Source organism: Panulirus ornatus, chromosome 35 (assembly GCF_036320965.1).
Source record: "Panulirus ornatus isolate Po-2019 chromosome 35, ASM3632096v1, whole genome shotgun sequence".
In the NCBI taxonomy this organism is placed as follows: domain Eukaryota; kingdom Metazoa; phylum Arthropoda; class Malacostraca; order Decapoda; family Palinuridae; genus Panulirus; species Panulirus ornatus.
In genome coordinates, this window is record NC_092258.1 from 12,683,186 (window position 1) to 12,704,427 (window position 21,242).

Sequence of the window (21,242 nt, forward strand, 5' to 3'; positions counted from 1 at the left end):
TCACACTTCTTGTTTCCTCCATCTCTGACACGTATATCCTCTTTGTCAACCTTTCCTCACTCATTCTCTCTATATGTCCAAACAATTTCAACACACCCTCTTCTGTTCTCTCAACAACACTATTTTTATTACCCTTTTATTACTTACTTGATCAAACCACCTCACATCACATACTGTCCTCAAGCATTTCATTTCGGACAAATCCACCCTCTCCATACAACCCTATCAAACCATGCCTTGATAAAGGTGATAAAGGTGAGTGTTCAAACTACAGAGGCAAAAGTTCCTTAAGTACTCCTGGAAAACTGTATGGGAGGGAACTGATTGAGAAGGTGAAGGCATGGACAGAGCATCAGATTGGGGAAGAGCAGTGTGGTTTCAGAAGTGGTAGAGGATGAGTGGATCAAGTGTTTGCTTTGAAGGCTGTGTGTGAGAAATATTTAGAGAAACATTGGTCTGTATGTGGCATTCATGGATCTGGAGAAGGCATATGACAGGGTTAATAGAGATGCTTTGTGGAAGGTATTAAGAGTACATGGTGTGGAAGGTAAGCTGCTAGAAGCAGTGAAAAGTTTTTACCAAGGAAGTAAGGCATGTGTACAAGTAGGAAGAGATAGGAGTGACTGGTTCCAGTGATGTCACCATGGTTGTTTAACTTGTTTATGGATGGGGTGGTTAAGGAGGTAAATGCAAGAGTTTTGGAGAGAGGGGTGAGTATGCAGTATGTTGGAGATGAGAATGCCTGGGAAGTGAGTCAGTTGTTGTTCACCAATGATAGAGCTCTGTGGACTAATTTGAGGGAGAAACTGCAGAAGTTGGTGACTGAGTTTGGAAAAGTATGTGAAAGGAGAATGTTGAGAGTAAATGTGAATAAGAGCAAGGTTATTAGGTTCAGTAGGGTTGAGAAATAAGTTAATTGGGATGTAAGTTTGAATGGCGAAAAATTAGAGGAAGTGAAGTGTTTTAGATCATCTGGGAGTGGACTTGGCAGCGAATGGAACCATGGAAGCAGAAGTGAATCACAGAGTGTTGGAGGGGGTGAAGGTTTTGGGAGCGATGAAGAACATTATCTCGGAAAGCAAAAATGGGTATGTTTGAAAGAATAGTAGTTCCAACAATATTGCATGGTTGCGAGGCATGGGCTATAGGTAGGGTCGTACAGAGGAAGGTGGATGTGTTGGAAATGAAATGTCTGAGGACAATATGTGGTGTGAGGTGGTTTGATTGAGTAAGTAATGAAAGAGTAAGAGAGATGTGTGGAAATAAAAAGAGTGTGGTTGAGAGAGCAGAAGAGGGTGTATTGAAATGGTTTGGAAATACGAAGAGAATGAGTGAGGAGAGATTGACCATGAGGATATATGTGTCAGAGGTGGAGGGAACAAGAAGTGGGAGACCAAACTGGAGGTGGAAGGATGGAGTGATAAAGATTTTGCACGATCGGGGCTTGAACATGCAGGAGGGTTAAAGGCATGCAAGGAAGAGAGTGAATTGGAATGGTGTGGCATACCAGGGTCAACTAGTGTCAATGGACTGAACCAGGGCTTGTGAAATGTCTAGGGTAAACCACAGAAATGTCTGTAGGGCCTGGATGTGGATAGGGAGCTATGATTTCGGTGCATTGCACATGACACCTAGAGACTGAGTATTAATGACTATGGCCTTTATTGTCTTTTCCTAGCACTACCTCGTGCATGCGTGGGAGGTGGGGGTGCTATTTCATGTGTGATGGGGTGGGGACAGAAATGGATGAAGGCAGCAAGTATGAATATGTACATGTGTATATATGTATAAATCTGTGTATGTATATGTATGTATACGTTGAAATGTATAGATATGTATATGTGCATGTGCGGGTGTTTATGTATATACGTGTGTATGTGGATGGGTTTGGGCCATTCTTTTTTCTGTTTCCTTGCACTACCTCACTAATGCGGGAGACGGCGATTAAGTATAAATAAAAATAAATAATGCGAGTGTATGGGCATTTATGTATATACATGTGTATGTGGGTGGATGGGCCATTCTTTGTCTGTTCCTGGCACTACCTCGCTGAAACAGGAAATGGTGATCAAGTATGATAATAATAATAATGAAAAAATATTTTTCTTATCATGTATAAAAAAAATATCTACATCATTATTTAATGAAGAAAATACCCAAAAGAGCAATACACTTTCTCTTCATTGGTGTGGAAGAAGGTAGTGAGTTGACAGGAAAGAACCCTTGCTGGTGGCTCCACATGGATGCTCCATATCCATGAATGTCTTCCAGATGTGATTCTGCTCTCCATACTGCTCAATGCACTAAACACTATGATATCTATGAGCATGATTTTATGCATCCCATACACATAATTTTCCTACTATTTACATATACATATTCTCATGCACACAATTCATGCATTTACACATCATTTACACTCAGAATATTATTCACAAAAATACAGAGAAAAATAAACTCATTTTCATCACAAATATACACATCAATACAACTTAAACTGTTTCTTTTATCATAAAACTAACCATAGTAGTTGACAAGTAAATATGAATTCCTACCACCACCATGCATATCCACTCTCTCTGACGATTTACGGGTGACTGTGATGTGTAATGTTTTTCTAACTGTGTCATTAAGTAGCTAATGACATCTATGGATAAAATCTAAAATTCAAATAAGGGAAGAAAGCATTAAACCTCATATGAGGCACCAAACAACCCATGATGATTCCTCATGTGAGGCACAGAGCAATGTAAGGGCTAAAACTTTGTACCATTATTACCAAAACAATCATCCATTTACATAATAAATTCATGTGCCTGTGGAAAGGAAACTGTTATTACAGTGTAGTAATTAAATATCGCTACTATCATTATAATTATTAATGAAGTCATTTACACCAAACGTTTACTGACCCTGGGAGCACATTCCAGGTGGGAACCAGGCACTGAGAGGCTTGTGATGAACATGGTGGCACACCTTAGCAGAAAAACTGACCCAGACAATGCACAAAACCGTCTGACTGCTATGGATCTGCAATGTGTATGATAATAAAAAAGTCGAAATTCATCTATTGTGCAATTTCAATTGTAGTTTGTATAATATTCATAACAAGGTGGATAATCAACATACTATGAGCATACACATGATCATAAATAAATGAAGCAATTGACAACTGCTTAACCTACAACATAAATTTCCAGTCAGTAAGGGCTATTTCAACTGACATTTAAAGGGAGAGAAGGATATGAATGAAACATTCAGAAAAATGATACAAACAAAGGAGGATGATAACAAAGAAAAAAGATAACATCAATTCTTGAAAATAATGTGGATGAAAAAGTGAGATAACCAGCATATGGTTCTGCAGTGTGTATAGTAAGGAGTCATAATAGAAGGGGCAAACTTTCACTATACAACACACTTATACTGCACTTATGCGAACAAGGAAAACTGGTCTATTAGATAACATAAAGGCACTCCATATCCATCCAAATATATCTTTTACATGCTTTATATATAAGTGGCACCTTGTATACAGAACCATCTAAAACTCTCCATGCCATAAGAAGCTGGGCATGCTTTCTGTCTCCTCATCAACACTGGCACACAAATGTTTCAATATTCATCTTTGAGAATACTCATTCTGGCATAATCTGTATGCATATTTACTAAATTCTAAAAATCCACTTTCAGGTCTGTTGGTGCATTTTACGGTTTGAAATGCTGCATGTCAAGTTCAGTGGCCCCACCCCATCATCCAGTCCCCTCACATCAGAAATAAATACATATTGCAGCAATCAATAAATAAATTTCAAAATGGTGATGTTCATATAAGATCTACTATATTGTGTATGTACAAGTACATCACTAATTTTCCAGCACTCTTGGTTCCAAAGCCCTACCAGATTAACCGTGGTCACGTAATAATAATTCATCAACACACCTCTAACCCACTAATAATACATCTCCCATGTGTTTAAAGTTTACCATGGACTGTTAGAAATTTAAATTAAACAAATATCAAATGTAAATTAAATAAATAAATGAAATACATTATACACCTACGAGTTTTGCAAATTCGTCCACAAACTTGGCAGGTCCTTCGTGGTTTGCAGACCGCTTTTCTCAGCAAACTTTATTCATGGAAATTCCATGATGCTTCTTGAATCTTTGAAGCCATCCTTCACTATAGTTATACTCATGTTGAAATTGATGGAACAACTTAACCTGGTTCATTGTCATGCTACCTGACAAATCCACTCCATCATTCTGATGCTGTCGAAACCATTTCATTTTTCATAGTTTTCCTAATCATCACGTGCTTCTTGGAATTGCTGTCTGCATAGAATTTCAATATTTTCTCCCTTTGCTTCTTTATATCAAAAGAGGTGACGAACCAATACTGTAGATGTCACACAGCTTATGCACTGAAACACTACAGTCCATTTTTTTCAATCGTTCTACTTAATCTGGTGTTTACATTTGACACCACGACTGACACTCTCATATGTCTTAGAAGCCATAGCTAGGGTTAAATTTAAGCAAAATAAGCTATGAATCTCATAGAATTGCAGTATCACCACCAACAAGTGCAGTGTAAAGAATGTAAATAAGCGCGCCCTACACAAAACATCATCTGTGGCTGCCCAGTAAACTAGTCTGGTGGCCGTGGTAATTTCAAGTTCCCTAACATAATTTTGTCTGGACTAAAGGAGGTACCGAACCATTGGTTGCCAGAAATTCAGTGGTGTACCTGTACTATTATTCAGCATTCACTTCTGAACAAATGCATGTAAACAAGGCAAAGATCAGAAACAATGCCACAAATTAAAATCATCATAAGCGTCTATGCTCAGTTGACTTGAATACCTCATTCACCTCAGATACTGGGAAGGCTCATCCCTTTATATGTAAAAAGAGTTAACACTAAGCTAATAGGCATTCTCAACACCTCCCTATATGCAAAATATACCAATATTATTCATTCTAACACTATTTTCACATTTTCCCTCTTCCCATCCTTTTCTTGACATAAACCTTTAAATAAAAGCATAAAAAAATCTAGAAAGTTTATGGGCCTTAATTCCCAGATTCCTGGTATGCAAAGAATCTCCAATCCTACTCTTTCTGAGAAGGAAGGCTTTTGTAGTACCAGCCCTTTCAAAAGTCATTGCCTCTTTAACCCTTCCAAGGGCCCCTAGTCATCCTTGTACATTTTACAGAAGGACGACACTAGCCATACTTGTACAAACTGCCTTTTTCCACCCTAATCTATATTTGATGGTGCACTTTATAGATTTGCAGAGGTGGCCTATGTCACAATAAGAATCCTAGAGTCACAGTTACCCATATAACACAATGTCTCAACCATGGGAATCCTAGCTGTGCATACTTGTATGTGTTACTTTTGCCCTCAGTCATTTAAGTTAAAAGGTATGGTATACTCTAATGTTAAGTAGATATACCTTATGTCACAAGAGACTAAAATTAGAACCAAAAGAAAATATAACATGATGGAGGAAGGTAAACCCCCAGTATAAGCCCCATATCAATTGGAGGCTAATTAAAGATAGTTTTGAGGCCACTAATTAAGCTAATAATGACTCAGCAAACGTCCAACTGTTAATAATGGAAAAAGTAGTGGTGGTAGTGTCACAAAAATGAAGATTCATGATTCAGAAAAAGTCAACATACATATTCGCCATTTCCTGCGTTAGCAAGGTAGCATCAAGAACAGAGAACTTAGCCTTTGAGGGAAAATCCTCACTTGGCCCCCATCTCTCTTCCATCTTTTGAAAAAGTAAAAACCGGAGGGGAGGATTTCCAGCCCCTGCTCGCACTCCTTTTAGTCACCTTTTACAACATGCAGGGAATACATGGGAGGTATTCTTTCTCCCCTATTCCCAAGGATCACTTCTATGGTATGATTGCCAAGTTCCTTGGAATGATATATAACTTGGGATGAAGTTGTTAGTGAAAGAGAAAAGAGAGGCATTTGGATGACACTTACTAGGAAGGAATTCAAATGAGTGGGAGATGTATAAAAGAAAGCAGCAGGAGGTCAAGAGGAAGGCACAAGGGTTGAAAAAGAGTTGGAGTGAATTTTAGAGAGAATAAAAAGATGTCTTGGAAGGAGGTAAACAACATGCATAATACATGAAAACAAATGGGAACATCGGTGATAGGGATAGGAGGGGACATAATAACAGTTAGTGATGAAGTGAGAAGGATATGGAGTGAGTATTTTGAAGTTTATTGAATGTGTTTGATGATAGAGTGGCAGATATAGGGTGTTTTGGTTGGGATGGTGTGCAAAGTGAGAGGGTCTGGTTTGGTTACGAGAGAAGAGGTAGCGAAGACTTTGCATAAGATGAAACCCGGCAAGGCGGTGGGTTTGGATGGTACTGCATTAGAATTTATCAAGAAAGGGGGTGACTGCGTTGTTGAATGGTTGGTAAGGATATTCAATGTATGTATGGATTAAGGTGAACTGCCTGAGGATTGGAAGAATGCACGCATAGTGCCATTGTACAAAGGCAAAGAGGATAAAGGTGAGTGTTCAAATTACAGAGGCATAAATTTGTTGAGTATTCCTGGGAAATTGTATGGGAGGGTATTGATTGAGAGGGTGAAGGTTTGTATAGAGTGTCATACTGAGGAAGAGCAGTATGGTTTCAGAAGTGGTAGAGGATGTGTGGATCAAGTGTTTGCTTTGAAAAATGTGTGTAAGAAATACTTAGAAAAGCAGAGATTTGTATGTAGCACTTACGGATCTGGAGAAGGCATATAACAGGGTTGATAGAGGGGCTTTGTGGTGTAGAAGGTAAGCTGCCAGAAGCAATGAAAAGTTTATATCAAGGATGTTAGGCATGTGTATGAGCAGGAAGAGAGGAGAGTGATTGGTTTTCAGTGAAGATCGGTCTGCGGCAGAGGTGTGTGATGTCCCTATGGTTGCTGAATTTGTTTGCAGATGGGGTGGTTAGGGAGGTAAGTGCTAGAGTTTTGGAGAGAGGGGCGAGTATGCAGTCTGTTGGAGATGAGTGGGTGTGGGATGAGTCGGTTGTTGTTTGCTGATGATACAGCTCTGGTGGCTGATTCGAGTGAGAAACTGCAGAGTTTGGTGACTGAGTTTGGAAAAGTTTGTGAAAGGAGACAGTTGAGGGTAAATGTGAATAAAAGCAAGGTCATTAGGTTCAGTAAGGTTGAGGGATAAGTTAATTGTGATGTAAGGTTAGATGAAGAAAAACTGGAGTGAAGTGTTATGGATATCTGGGAGTGGTCTTAACAGTAAATGGAAGCAAAAAAGGGGAATTGAGTCACAGGATGAGGGTGGGGGTGAAGGATCTTGGAGGGATGAAGAATGTGTGGAAGGAGAGAATGCTATCTTAAAGAGCAAAAATGGGTCTGTTTGAAGGAATAGTAGTTCCAACAATTTTATATGGTTGTGAGGCATGAGCTATAGATGGGGTTGTACAGAGGAGGGTGGTTGTGTTGGAAAATAAATGTTTGAGGACATTAGTGGTGTGACGTGGTTTGATCAAGTAAGTTTTGAAAGGGTAAGAGAGAGATGTGTGGAAATAAAACGAGTGTGGTTGAGAGAGCAGAAGAGGATGTGTTGAAATGGTTTGGACATATGGAGGGAATGAGTGAGGAAAGATTGATAAAGAGGATATATGTGTCAGAGGTGGAGGGAACAAGAAGTGGGAGACCAAATTGGAGATGGAAGGATGGAGCGAAAAGGATTTTGAGTGATCCGGGCCTAAACATACAGGAGGATGAGAGGCATGCAAGGAATAAAGGGAACTGGAACGATGTGGTATACTGGGGTCAATGTGCTGTCAATGGACTGAGCCAAGTCATGGGTCAACAGCGAGGGGCCAACAGCCACCTACTGACCCCCCATCACATCCCTACTGCAGGGGGCGAGAAAGAAGCCACATATGGGTACTCTTGTAATATTGTTTGGCTAGTAAGGAGCAAAGCATTATATTGTAAGAATAATGTAAGGAATCAGTATGTAAGATAACCCATGACATGCATCATGAATATAGCAGTAGGTTGATTATAGAAATTTAATAGTATGGGACATGTCATCATAGCAGTTTACTATTTACGGTGCTGAATTACGAACATACAGTGGTACAGTTTCAAGTAACGTCACCATGAAAATGCATCGAGCGTGGAAAAGTGACAAAATGACAGAGTGAAGTAATTAACCAGGGAAACTGAAATGATCACCTTGGCAACCCAACGTGATTTCAAGTTATGCAGTAAGCAGATGAGACGGAGTTGTGGGTCAGTTCACTACCCTACCTCCTTGGAGACAGTTACTCAGCTCTGGGGGAAAGTTCAGTACCCTACCTCTTTGGAGGTAGTTACCCAGCTCAGGGGCAAGTTATGTACTCTACCCACTTGGAGACAGTTACCCAGCCTTGGGGAGATAGCATTCAACATCCACTAAGAAATCCCAGGCAGCGTATGAGAGGCGAGGATAGCAGCCTGTGTGTCCCATGTAGCACGTGTGAATATTGAGGACGTGCTTCTGGCATGACTGACTATGCTGTTGTAAGAAACATGAGCACAGACAGACTGACCTGTTGTGGAGGACATGGGGCCACTGCTTAGCCCCAGACACTCATGCCCAGAGACCTGGCTTCCATCCAGCTAGACCATGTGTTACACACTGAAGTGAACTTTCAGCACCAGAGAACAAGGAGTCCTTTGCAATTGAGAATTAAGATGTTCATTGACTATTAGCATTTAAGTTAGGATGCACACCACACTATTTCTGATACTGTGAGTAGCCTTAGATATTCAATATTAAGTAAACTTCCACAGACCCATGCATAATGATTATGTTAGTAGTGTTGCAACTGGTTAGATATCAAGATTCCAGTTAGGGTGTGCTTATGCACATCTAATTGTCAGATTATGTGTACCCATGTCATTCTATTTAGGTATTAAATGTAAGAAGGTTACTGGCTTTTCTCTAGCCTAAAGGGAAGTAAGTAGTTACTGGACGGGTCTGGCAAAAACGGTCCGGGAATATGCAGCAAAGTGCGTGAGGTGTGAATTAAGGAAGGAGGAGATACCAAGCCCACACCCTTCACTGGGGATGGAGGAGGCGAGCAGGCCATGGGAGATATTAGCTGCAGACTTCATGCTGTTGGAAAAAAGCAAAGGTTTCGAGAATGTACTAGTAGTGGTAGATGTGTTTACCTGGTCTGCATTAGCCAACCCAAAAAAAAAGACTAGAGAGCTGGTACAGTGGCCATGGTGCTGAGAGAGCAAGCGTTTGACAAGTCCAGCCCATCTGATAAGCTGTTGACAGACCAGGGAATAATTTCACAAGTGCGTTAATCCATCAGCTGTGTCAACAATACAGGGACGAGAAGATCAGGAATTCACCTCATCACCCACAAGGAAATGGTATGGTGGAACTGTTCAACAGAACCTTGCATGAGCTTCTGATTACTCTCAAGGAGGAGAAAAAGAAGAAGTAGCCAGAACATGTGACCACTCTCATGGCCCAGTATGATGCCACTCCACACACTGCCACTGGTGTATCACCATTCTGGCTGCTGTTCGAGAGAGACCCCCAAATGATCCAGGACCCTGTGGTGGGCCCCTCAGACATGGAGTCTACAGGGGACTGGGTTAGTGAGTAAGGGGAGACTCATCGTGTAGCGTGAGAGGCAGCGAAGGATCATGAGAAAAGGCAAAGGGGAATAAATAAAAGAAGGAGGGATGCAGGTGCCAAGGAAAGTAACTGGGTCATGGGACAAGAAGTATTCCTCATGAACAACACTAGGATAGGAAGGTACAAGCTGCAAAATCACTGGTATCTGGAGTGAAGGAGGATTGTACAAACAATGGGAGGTAGGTCAGGGCTGTACAAGATTCAACATAACTAGGGTGAAGTCACAGAGACAAGAGGGGATCATCGAACCAACCTACATGCTGCCCCTCCACCAGATCCCAAGAATGGTCACTCAGAATTAGGGAACAAAGTGGACTGCCATGTGAGCTGAGGGGTGGAGTGGCCAGTGGGGATCGATGGGTGGTGGAACGAACCCAGGTTCGAATGGCCTTCGGGATGGCCAGCTTTGAGTAAGGTTGAGATGATAGGGGGCATATTAGAGGAGAATTAGAGATAGTAAGACAGAAGACTGGGGAGACAAGAGGGGGGGTTAGTGAGTGATAGGTGTGTAGGACAGAGTTTGCGGTGTAAATTGGGAATGCTATGGCAGCTGGTGTTGCATCATACCAGGCAGTAATTAGCCAGAAGAATGGTCATTATGTCTAGATCTCTCAAAAAATGAGCTGAACATTTGTAGATGGGTCACAGGGCTTGATAGTATATAGCCAAGACTACAGCCAGGTAGGCTGTGGAACAGGATTGAGGTGCAGGTGGTGCCAGGAGGATGGGTTAGAATGGTACAATTGTTGGCCTGGTATCCCTTCAGAAGAGAGCACAGCTAGTGGTTAAGCATAACTGCTGTACTGAGGAACCTCGAAAAACTGATCAGACACTAGGGGAGTGTTTGTAGAGAGTTCAGGCAGTCATGAGGATTATGAATAAGGGTAGCAGCATGTCAGGATAGAAAAAGGTCACAAAGTGGAACTGCGACATTTTCATTAGAGGGGTTGAATGTGAAAGGACAGAAGTGTGGGACAAAACGAGATCTAATTGTGTGTATAAGTTATCGTGTGGCCATGTCGTTATTGCACAAAAGCAAACACAGACAGAGTCAACAAGAAAGCAGATGGTCACCAGTGTTGTCCCATCTATCTAACCTGTATAGTATCCTTGACTCATAGTTGTTATTTGAAATGTTGGGAATATTACATTTTGCAATAAAAATATATATTATTACAAGAGCCACTATATGGGGAGGGAGATCATATGTTGGAAACCCCATGATGATGTTACTTGAAACTGTACCACTGTATGTTCATAAATGAGCACCATAAATAGTAAACTTTTGCACATGGTGTAATCCTATATGGAAATAGCTATGATGACATGTCCCATACAATTTAATTTCTATAATAATTTCTATAATGATACATTCCATGGGTCATTTTATGTACTAATTCCTTAAATTATTCTTACAATGTGATAATTTGCTTCTTACTAGCTAAACAATATTACAAGAGAACCCAATGTGATTTCAAGTTGTGCAGTAAACAGACGAGACGGAGTTGTGGGTCAGTTCAGTACCCTACCTCCTTGGAGACAGTTACCCAGCTCGGGGGGAAAGTCAAGTACCCTACCCCCTTAGAGACAGTTACCCACCCCAGGAAGGAATAGCATTCAACATCCACTAAGAAATACTGGGCAGCATATGAGAGGCGAGGAAAGCAGCTTGTGTGTCCCATGCAGCATGGGTGAATATTGAGGATGTGCTTCTAGCTTGACTGACTTAATGCTGTTGTAGGAAACACGAGCACGGACAGGCTGACCTGACATGGAGGACATGGAGCCAATGTTTGGCCCCAGACACTCATGCCCAGAGACCTGGCTGCTGTCCAACTACTACAAATCCAGCTAAGACCATGTGTTACACACCCAAGTGAACTTTCAGCACCAGAGAACAAGAAGTCCCTTGCAATTGAGAATTAGGATGTATATCTACAATTAACATCAGTGTTAGGATGCATGCCAATTATTTCTGATACTGTGAGTACCCTTAGACATTTAATATTAAGTAAACATCTGCGGACCCATGCAGAATGATTTTGTTAGTAGTGTTGAAACCAGGTAGATATCAAGATCCCAGTTACGGATTGCTTACGCACATTTAATTGTCAAGTTATGTGTACCCAGGTCATACTATTTACGTATTAAAGTAAGAAAGTTATTGGCTTTTCTTTAGCTTACAGGGTAGTGAGTAGTCAATGTATGCTTCATAGTCCAGAGGCTTACTTGGGTCATCAAAGTGTGAATTAAGGGATTTTACTTAAACCATAGTTATGGGCTCCCATGGTAATCTCTCTTGAACATCAACTACTTATTTATTTATCTATTTATTATACTTTGTCGCTGTCTCCCGCATCAGCGAGGTAGTGCAAGAAAACAGACGAAAGAATGGCCCAACCCACCCACATACACATGTATATACATACACGTCCACACACACACATGTACATACCTATACATCCCAACGTATACATATATACACACACACACACATGCACATAATTCATACTGTCACCCCTTATTCATTCCCGTTGCCACCGCGCCACACATGAAATGAAAACCCCCTCCCACCACATGTGCGCAAAATAGTGCTAGGAAAAAACAACAAAGGCCACATTTGTTCACACTAAGTCTCTAGCTGTCATGTATAATGCACCGAAACCACAGCTCCCTTTCCACATCCAAGCCCAACAAAACTTTCCATGGTTTACCCCAGATGCTTCACATGCCCTGGTTCAATCCATTGACAGCACGTCGACCCTGGTGTAACACATCGTTCCAATTCACTCTGTTCCTTGCACGCCTTTCACCCTCCTGCATGTTCAGGCCCCGATCACTCAAAATCTTTTTCACTCCATCTTTCCCACCTCCAATTTACTCTCCCACTTCTCATTCCCTCCACCTCTGACACATATATCCTCTTGGTCAGTCTTTCCTCTCTCATTCTCTCCATGTGACCAAACCATTTCAAAACACCCTCTTCTGCTCTCTCAGCCACACTCTTTTTATTACCACACATCTCTCTTACCCTATATTACTTACTCGATCAAACCACCTCACACCACATATTGTCCTCAAACATCTCATTTCCAGCACTTCCACCCTCCTCCGCACAGCTCTATCTATAGCCCACGCCTCGCAACCATACAACATTGTTGGAACCACTGTTCCTTCAAACATACCCATTTCTGCTTTCCAAGATAACGTTCTCGACTTCCACACATTTTTCAACACTCCTAGAACTTTCACCCCCTCACCCAAACTATGATTCACTTCCGCTTCCATGGTTCCATCCGCTGCCAAAGCCACTCACAGACATCTAAAAACACTTCACTTCCTCCAGTTTTTCTCCATTCAAACTTACCTCCCAATTAACTTGTGCCTCAACCCTACTGTACCTAATAACCTTACTCTTATTCACATTTACTATCAGCTTTCTTCTTTCAAACACTTTACCAAACTCAGTCACCAGCTTCTGCAGTTTCTCACCTGAATCAGCCACCAGCGCTGTATCATCAGCGAACAACAACTGACTCACTTCCCAAGCTTTCTCATCCACAACAGACTGCATACTAGCCCCTCTTTCCAAAACTCTCGCATTCACCTCCCTAACAACGCCAGCCATAAACAAACTAAACAGCCATAGAGACATCATGCACCCCTGCCGCAAACCTACATTCACTGAGAACCAATCACTTTCCTCTCTCCCTACATGTACACATGCCTTACATCCTTGATAAAAGCTTTTCACTGCTTCTAACAACTTACCTCCCACACCATAAATTCTTAGTACCTTCCACAGAGCATCTCTATCAACTCTATCATATGCCTTCTCCAGATCCATAAATGCCACATACAAATCCATTTGCTTTTCAAAGTATTTCTCACATACATTTTTCAAAGTAAACACCTGATCCACACATCTTCCACCACTTCTGAAACCACACTGCTCTTCCCCAATCTGGTGCTCTGTACATGCCTTCACTCTCTCAATCAATACCCTCCCATATAATTTCCCAGGAATACTCAACAAACTTATACCTCTGTAATTTGAGCACTCACTCTTATCCCCTTTGCCTCTGTACAATGGCACTATGAAAGCATTCTGCCAATCCTCAAGCACCTCACCAAGAATCATACATACATTAAATAAGCTTACCAACCAGTCAACAATACAATCACCCCCTTTTTTAATAAATTCCACTGCAATACTATCCAAACCTACTGCCTTGCTGGCTTTCATCTTCCACAAAGCTTTTACTACCTCTTCTCTGTTTAGCAAATCATTTTCCCTAACCCTCTCACTTTGCACACCACCTCGAACAAAACACCCTATATCTGCCACTCTAACATCAAACACATTCAACAAAGCTTCAAAATATTTTTTTTTTTTCTGTCTCCCGCGTTTGCGAGGTAGCGCAAGGAAACAGACGAAAGAAATGGCCCAACCCACCCCCATACACATGTATATACATACGTCCACACACGCAAATATACATACCTACACAGCTTTCCATGGTTTACCCCAGACGCTTCACATGCCCTCATTCAATCCACTGAAAGCACGTCAACCCCGGTATACCACATCGATCCAATTCACTCTATTCCTTGCCCTCCTTTCATCCTTCTGCATGTTCAGGCCCCGATCACACAAAATCTTTTTCACTCCATCTTTCCACCTCCAATTTGGTCTCCCTCTTCTCCTCGTTCCCTCCACCTCCGACACATATATCCTCTTGGTCAATCTTTCCTCACTCATTCTCTCCATGTGACCAAACCATTTCAAAACACCCTCTTCTGCTCTCTCAACCACGCTCTTTTTATTTCCACACATCTCTCTTACCCTTACGTTACTTACTCGATCAAACCACCTCACACCACACATTGTCCTCAAACATCTCATTTCCAGCACATCCATCCTCCTGCGCACAACTCTATCCATAGTCCACGCCTCGCAGCCATACAACATTGTTGGAACCACTATTCCTTCAAACATACCCATTTTTGCTTTCCAAGATAATGTTTTTGACTTCCAAACATTCTTCAAGGCTCCCAGAATTTTTGCCCCCTCCCCAACCCTATGATTCACTTCCGCTTCCATGGTTCCATCTGCTTCCAGATCCACTCCCAGATATCTAAAACACTTTACTTCCTTCAGTTTTTCTCCAGTCAAACTTACCTCTCAATTGACTTGACCCTCAACCCTATTGTACCTAATAACCTTGCTCTTATTCACATTTACTCTTAACTTTCTTCTTTCACACACTTTACCAAACTCAGTCACCAGCTTCTGCAGTTTCTCACATGAATCAGCCACCAGCGCTGTATCATCAGCAAACAACAACTGACTCACTTCCCAAGCTCTCTCATCCCCAACAGACTGCATACTTGCCCCTCTTTCCAAAACTCTTGCATTCACCTCCCTAACAAACACATCCATAAACAAATAAACAACCATGGAGACATCACATAACCCCTGCCGCAAACCTACATTCACTGAGAACCAATCACTTTCCTCTCTTCCTACATGTACACATGCCTTACATCCTCGATAAAAACTTTTCACTGCTTCTAACAACTTGCCTCCCACACCATATATTCTTAATACCTTCCACAGAGCATCTCTATCAACTCTATCATATGCCTTCTCCAGATCCATAAATGCTACATACAAATCCATTTGCTTTTCTAAGTATTTCTCACATACATTCTTCAAAGCAAACACCTGATCCACACATCCTCTACCACTTCTGAAACCACACTGCTCTTCCCCAATCTGATACTCTGTACATGCCTTCACCTCTCAATCAATACCCTCCCATATAATTTCCCAGGAATACTCAACAAACTTATACCTCTGTAATTTGAGCACTCACTCTTATCCCCTTTGCCTCTGTACAATGGCACTATGAAAGCATTCTGCCAATCCTCAAGGCACCTCACCAAGAATCATACATACATTAAATAAGCTTACCAACCAGTCAACAATACAATCACCCCCTTTTTTAATAAATTCCACTGCAATACTATCCAAACCTACTGCCTTGCTGGCTTTCATCTTCCACAAAGCTTTTACTACCTCTTCTCTGTTTAGCAAATCATTTTCCCTAACCCTCTCACTTTGCACACCACCTCGAACAAAACACCCTATATCTGCCACTCTAACATCAAACACATTCAACAAAGCTTCAAAATATTTTTTTTTTTTCTGTCTCCCGCGTTTGCGAGGTAGCGCAAGGAAACAGACGAAAGAAATGGCCCAACCCACCCCCATACACATGTATATACATACGTCCACACACGCAAATATACATACCTACACAGCTTTCCATGGTTTACCCCAGACGCTTCACATGCCCTCATTCAATCCACTGAAAGCACGTCAACCCCGGTATACCACATCGATCCAATTCACTCTATTCCTTGCCCTCCTTTCATCCTTCTGCATGTTCAGGCCCCGATCACACAAAATCTTTTTCACTCCATCTTTCCACCTCCAATTTGGTCTCCCTCTTCTCCTCGTTCCCTCCACCTCCGACACATATATCCTCTTGGTCAATCTTTCCTCACTCATTCTCTCCATGTGACCAAACCATTTCAAAACACCCTCTTCTGCTCTCTCAACCACGCTCTTTTTATTTCCACACATCTCTCTTACCCTTACGTTACTTACTCGATCAAACCACCTCACACCACACATTGTCCTCAAACATCTCATTTCCAGCACATCCATCCTCCTGCGCACAACTCTATCCATAGTCCACGCCTCGCAGCCATACAACATTGTTGGAACCACTATTCCTTCAAACATACCCATTTTTGCTTTCCAAGATAATGTTTTTGACTTCCAAACATTCTTCAAGGCTCCCAGAATTTTTGCCCCCTCCCCAACCCTATGATTCACTTCCGCTTCCATGGTTCCATCTGCTTCCAGATCCACTCCCAGATATCTAAAACACTTTACTTCCTTCAGTTTTTCTCCAGTCAAACTTACCTCTCAATTGACTTGACCCTCAACCCTATTGTACCTAATAACCTTGCTCTTATTCACATTTACTCTTAACTTTCTTCTTTCACACACTTTACCAAACTCAGTCACCAGCTTCTGCAGTTTCTCACATGAATCAGCCACCAGCGCTGTATCATCAGCAAACAACAACTGACTCACTTCCCAAGCTCTCTCATCCCCAACAGACTGCATACTTGCCCCTCTTTCCAAAACTCTTGCATTCACCTCCCTAACAACCCCATCCATAAACAAATTAAACAACCATGGAGACATCACATAACCCTGCCGCAAACCTACATTCACTGAGAACCAATCACTTTCCTCTCTTCCTACATGTACACATGCCTTACATCCTCGATAAAAACTTTTCACTGCTTCTAACAACTTGCCTCCCACACCATATATTCTTAATACCTTCCACAGAGCATCTCTATCAACTCTATCATATGCCTTCTCCAGATCCATAAATGCCACATACAAATCCATTTGCTTTTCTAAGTATTTCTCACATACATTCTTCAAAGCAAACACCTGATCCACACATCCTCTACCACTTCTGAAACCACACTGCTCTTCCCCAATCTGATACTCTGTACATGCCTTCACCCTCTCAATCAATACCCTCCCATATAATTTCCCTGGAATACTCAACAAACTTATACCTCTGTAATCTGAGCATCCACTCTTATCCCCTTTGCCTGTGTACAATGGCACTATGCAAGCATTCTGCCAATCCTCAGGCACCTCACCATGAATCATACATACATTAAATAACCTAACCAACCAGTCAACAATACAGTCATCCCCTTTTTTAATAAATTCCAATGCAATACCATCCAAACCTGCTGCCTTGCCGGCTTTCATCTTCTGCAAAGCTTTTACTATCTCTTCTCTGTTTACCAAATCATTTTCCCTAACCCTCTCACTTTGCACACCACCTCAACCAAAACACCCTATATCTGCCACTCTATCATCAAACACATTCAACAAACCTTCAAAATACTCACTCCATCTCCTTCTCACATCACCACTACTTGTTATCACCTCCCCATTAGTCCCCTTCACTGAAGTTCCCATTTGCTCCCTTGTCTTATGCACTTTATTTACCTCCTTCCAAAACATCTTTTTATTCTCCCTAAAGTTTAATGATACTCTCTAACCCCAACTCTCATGTGCCCTCTTTTTCACCTCTTGCACCATTCTCTTGACCTCCTGCCTCTCTCTTTTATACATCTCCCACTCATTTGCATTTTTTCCCTGCAAAAATTGTCCAAATGTCTCTCTCTTCTCTTTCACTAATAATCTTACTTCTTCATCCCATCATTCACTACCCTTTCTAATCAACCCACTTACCTGCTTCTCATGCCACAAGCATCTTTTGCGCAAGCCATCACTGCTTCCCTAGATACATCCCATTCCTCCCCCACTCCCCTTACCTCCTTTGTTCTCACTTTTTTCCATTCTGTGCTCAGTCTCTCCTGGTACTTCCTCACACAAGTCTCCTTCCCAAGCTCACTTACTCTCACCACTCTCTTCACCCCAACATTCTCTCTTCTTTTCTGAAAATCTCTACAAATCTTCACCTTCGCCTCCACGAGATAATGATCAGACATCCCTCCAGTTGCACCTCTTAGCACATTAACATCCAAAAGTCTCTCTTTCGCATGCCTATCAATTAACACATAATCCAATAATGCTCTCTAGCCATCTCTCCTACTTACATATGTATACTTATGTATATCTCGCTTTTTAAACCAGGTATTCCCAATCACCAGTCCTTTTTCAGCACATAAATCTACAAGCTCTTCACCATTTACATTGACAACACTGAACACCCCATGTATACCAATTATTCCCTCAACTGCCACATTACACACCTTTCCATTCAAATCACTCATCACTATAACCCGGTCTTGTGCATCAAAACCACTAACACACTCATTCAGCTGCTCCCAAAACACTTGCCTCTCATGATCTTTCTTCTCCTGCCCAGGTGCATATGCACCAGTAATCACCCATCTCTCTCCATCAACTTTCAGTTTTACCCATATCAATCAAGAATTTAGTTTCTTACACTCTATCACATGCTCCCACAACTCCAGTTTCAGGAGTAGTGCTACTCCTTCCCTTGCTCTTCACCTCTCACAAACCCTTGACTTTACTCCCAAGACATTCCCAAACCACTCCCTTTCCACATCCAGGCCCCTCAAAACTTTCCTTGGTTTACCCAAGACGCTTCACATGCCCTGGTTCAATCCATTGACAGCATGTCGACCCTGGTATACCACATCATTCCAATTCGCTTTATTCCTTGTACGCCTTTCACCCTCCTGCATTTTCAGGCCCCAATCACTCAAAATCTTTTTCACTCCATCTTTCCACCTCCAATTTGGTCTCCCACTTCTCCTCATTCCCTCCACTTCTGACACATATATCCTCCTTATCAATCTTTCCTCACTCATTCTCTCCATGTGACCTAACCATTTCAAAACACCCTCTTCTGCTTTCTCAACCACACTCTTTTTATTACCACACATCTCTCTTACCCTTTCATTATTTACTTGGTCAAACCACCTCACAACACATATCGTCCTTAAACATCTCATTTCCAGCACATCCACCCTCCTCTGCACAACTTTATCTAAAGCCCACGCCTCACAACCATATAACATTCACAACACCTATTCCTTCAAACATACCCATTATTGCTTTCCAAGCTAATGTTCTCGACTTCCACACATTTTCCAACGCTCCTTGAACTTTCGCCCCCTCCCCCACCCTATGACCCACTTCCGCTTCCATGGTTCCAACTGCTGCCAAATCCACTCCCAGATATCTAAAACACTTCACTTCCTCCAGCTTTTCTCCATTCAAACTTACCTCCCAGTTGACTTGTCCCTCAACCCTACTGTACCTAATAACCTTGCTCTTATTCAAATTTATTCTCACTTTCTTCTTTCACATACTTTACCAAACTCAGTCACCAGCTTCTGCAGTTTCTCACCCGAATCAACAACCAGCACTGTATCATTAGCGAACAACAATTGACTCACTTCCCAAGCTCTCTCACCCACAACAGACTCCATACTTGACCCTCTCTCTTGCATTCACCTTCCTAAAAAGCCCCTCTCTCTTGCATTCACCTTCCTAACAACCACATCCATAAACAAATTAAACAACCATGGACAAATCACGCACCCCTGCCGCAAACCAACATTCACTGGGAACCAATCACTTTCCTCTCTTCCTACTCATACACATGCTTTACATCCTCGATAAAAGCTTTTCACTGCTTCCAACAACTTGCCTCCCACACCATATATTCTTAATACCTTCCACAGTGCATCTCTATCAACTCTATCACATGCCTTCTTCAGATCCATAAATGCCACATACAAATCCATTTGCTTTTCTAAGTATTTCTCACATACATTCTTCAAAGCAATCACCTGATCCCCACATCCTCTACCACTTCTGAAGCCACACTGCTCTTCCCCAATCTGACGCTCTGTACACGCCTTCGCCCTCTCAATCAATACCTTCCCATATAATTTCCCAGGAATGCTCAACAAATCTATTCCTCTGTAATCTGAGCACTCACCTTTATCCCCTTTGCCTTTGAACAATGGCACTATGCAAGCATTCTGCCAATCCTCAGGCACCTCACCATGAGTCATACATACATTAAATAACCTTACCAACCAGTCAACAACACAGTCACCCCCTTTTCTGATAAATTCCACTGCAATACCATCCAAACACGCTGTCTTGCTGGTTTTCATCTTCCGCAACGCTTTTACTACCTCTTCTCTGTTTACCAAATCATGACCATATAACATTGTTTGAACTACTATTCCTTCAAACATACCCATTTTTGCTCTCAGAGATAACGTTCTTGCTTTCCACACATTCTTCAACACTCCCAGAACCTTCGCCTCCTCCCCCACCCTGTGACTCACTTCTGCTTCCATGGTTTCATCCGTTGCTAAATCCACTCCCAGATATCTAAAACACTTCATTTCTTCCAGTTTGTTTCCATTCAAACTTACCTTCCAATTACCTTGTCCCTCAAGCCTACTGAACCTAATCACCTTGCTCTTATTCACATTTACTCTCAGCTTTCTTCTTTCACTCACTTTACCAAACCCAGTCACCATCTTCCACAGTTTCTAGCCTGAATCAGCCACCGGCGCTGTATCATCAGTGACAACTGACTCACTTCCCAGGCCCTCTCATCCATAACAGACTGCATACTTGCCCCTCTCTCCAAAACTCTTGCATTCAACTCCTTAACAACCCCATCCATAAACAAATTAAACAACCATGGAAACATCACTCACTCCTGCTACAAACCAACATTTACTGGGAACCAATCATTTTCCTCTCTTCCTACTCCTAAACATGCTTTACATCCTTGGGAAAAACTTTTCACTGCTTCTAGCAACTTACCTTCCACACCATATACTTGTAATACCTTCCACAAAGCATCTCTATCAACCCCATCATATGCCTTCTCCAGATCCATAAATG

General features: G+C 41.8%; 1 protein-coding gene across 1 annotated transcript in view; it reads right to left on the reverse strand.

Moving 5' to 3' along the window:
• LOC139760168 (sphingomyelin synthase-related protein 1-like) overlaps positions 1-21,242 on the reverse strand; it is a 105,276-nt gene that overhangs the window by 23,800 nt on the left and 60,234 nt on the right. The window contains exon 5 of the mRNA XM_071683088.1: positions 2,913-3,030. Coding sequence (XP_071539189.1) covers positions 2,913-3,030 — 118 coding nt within the window. The remainder of the gene's footprint in view (positions 1-2,912; positions 3,031-21,242) is intronic.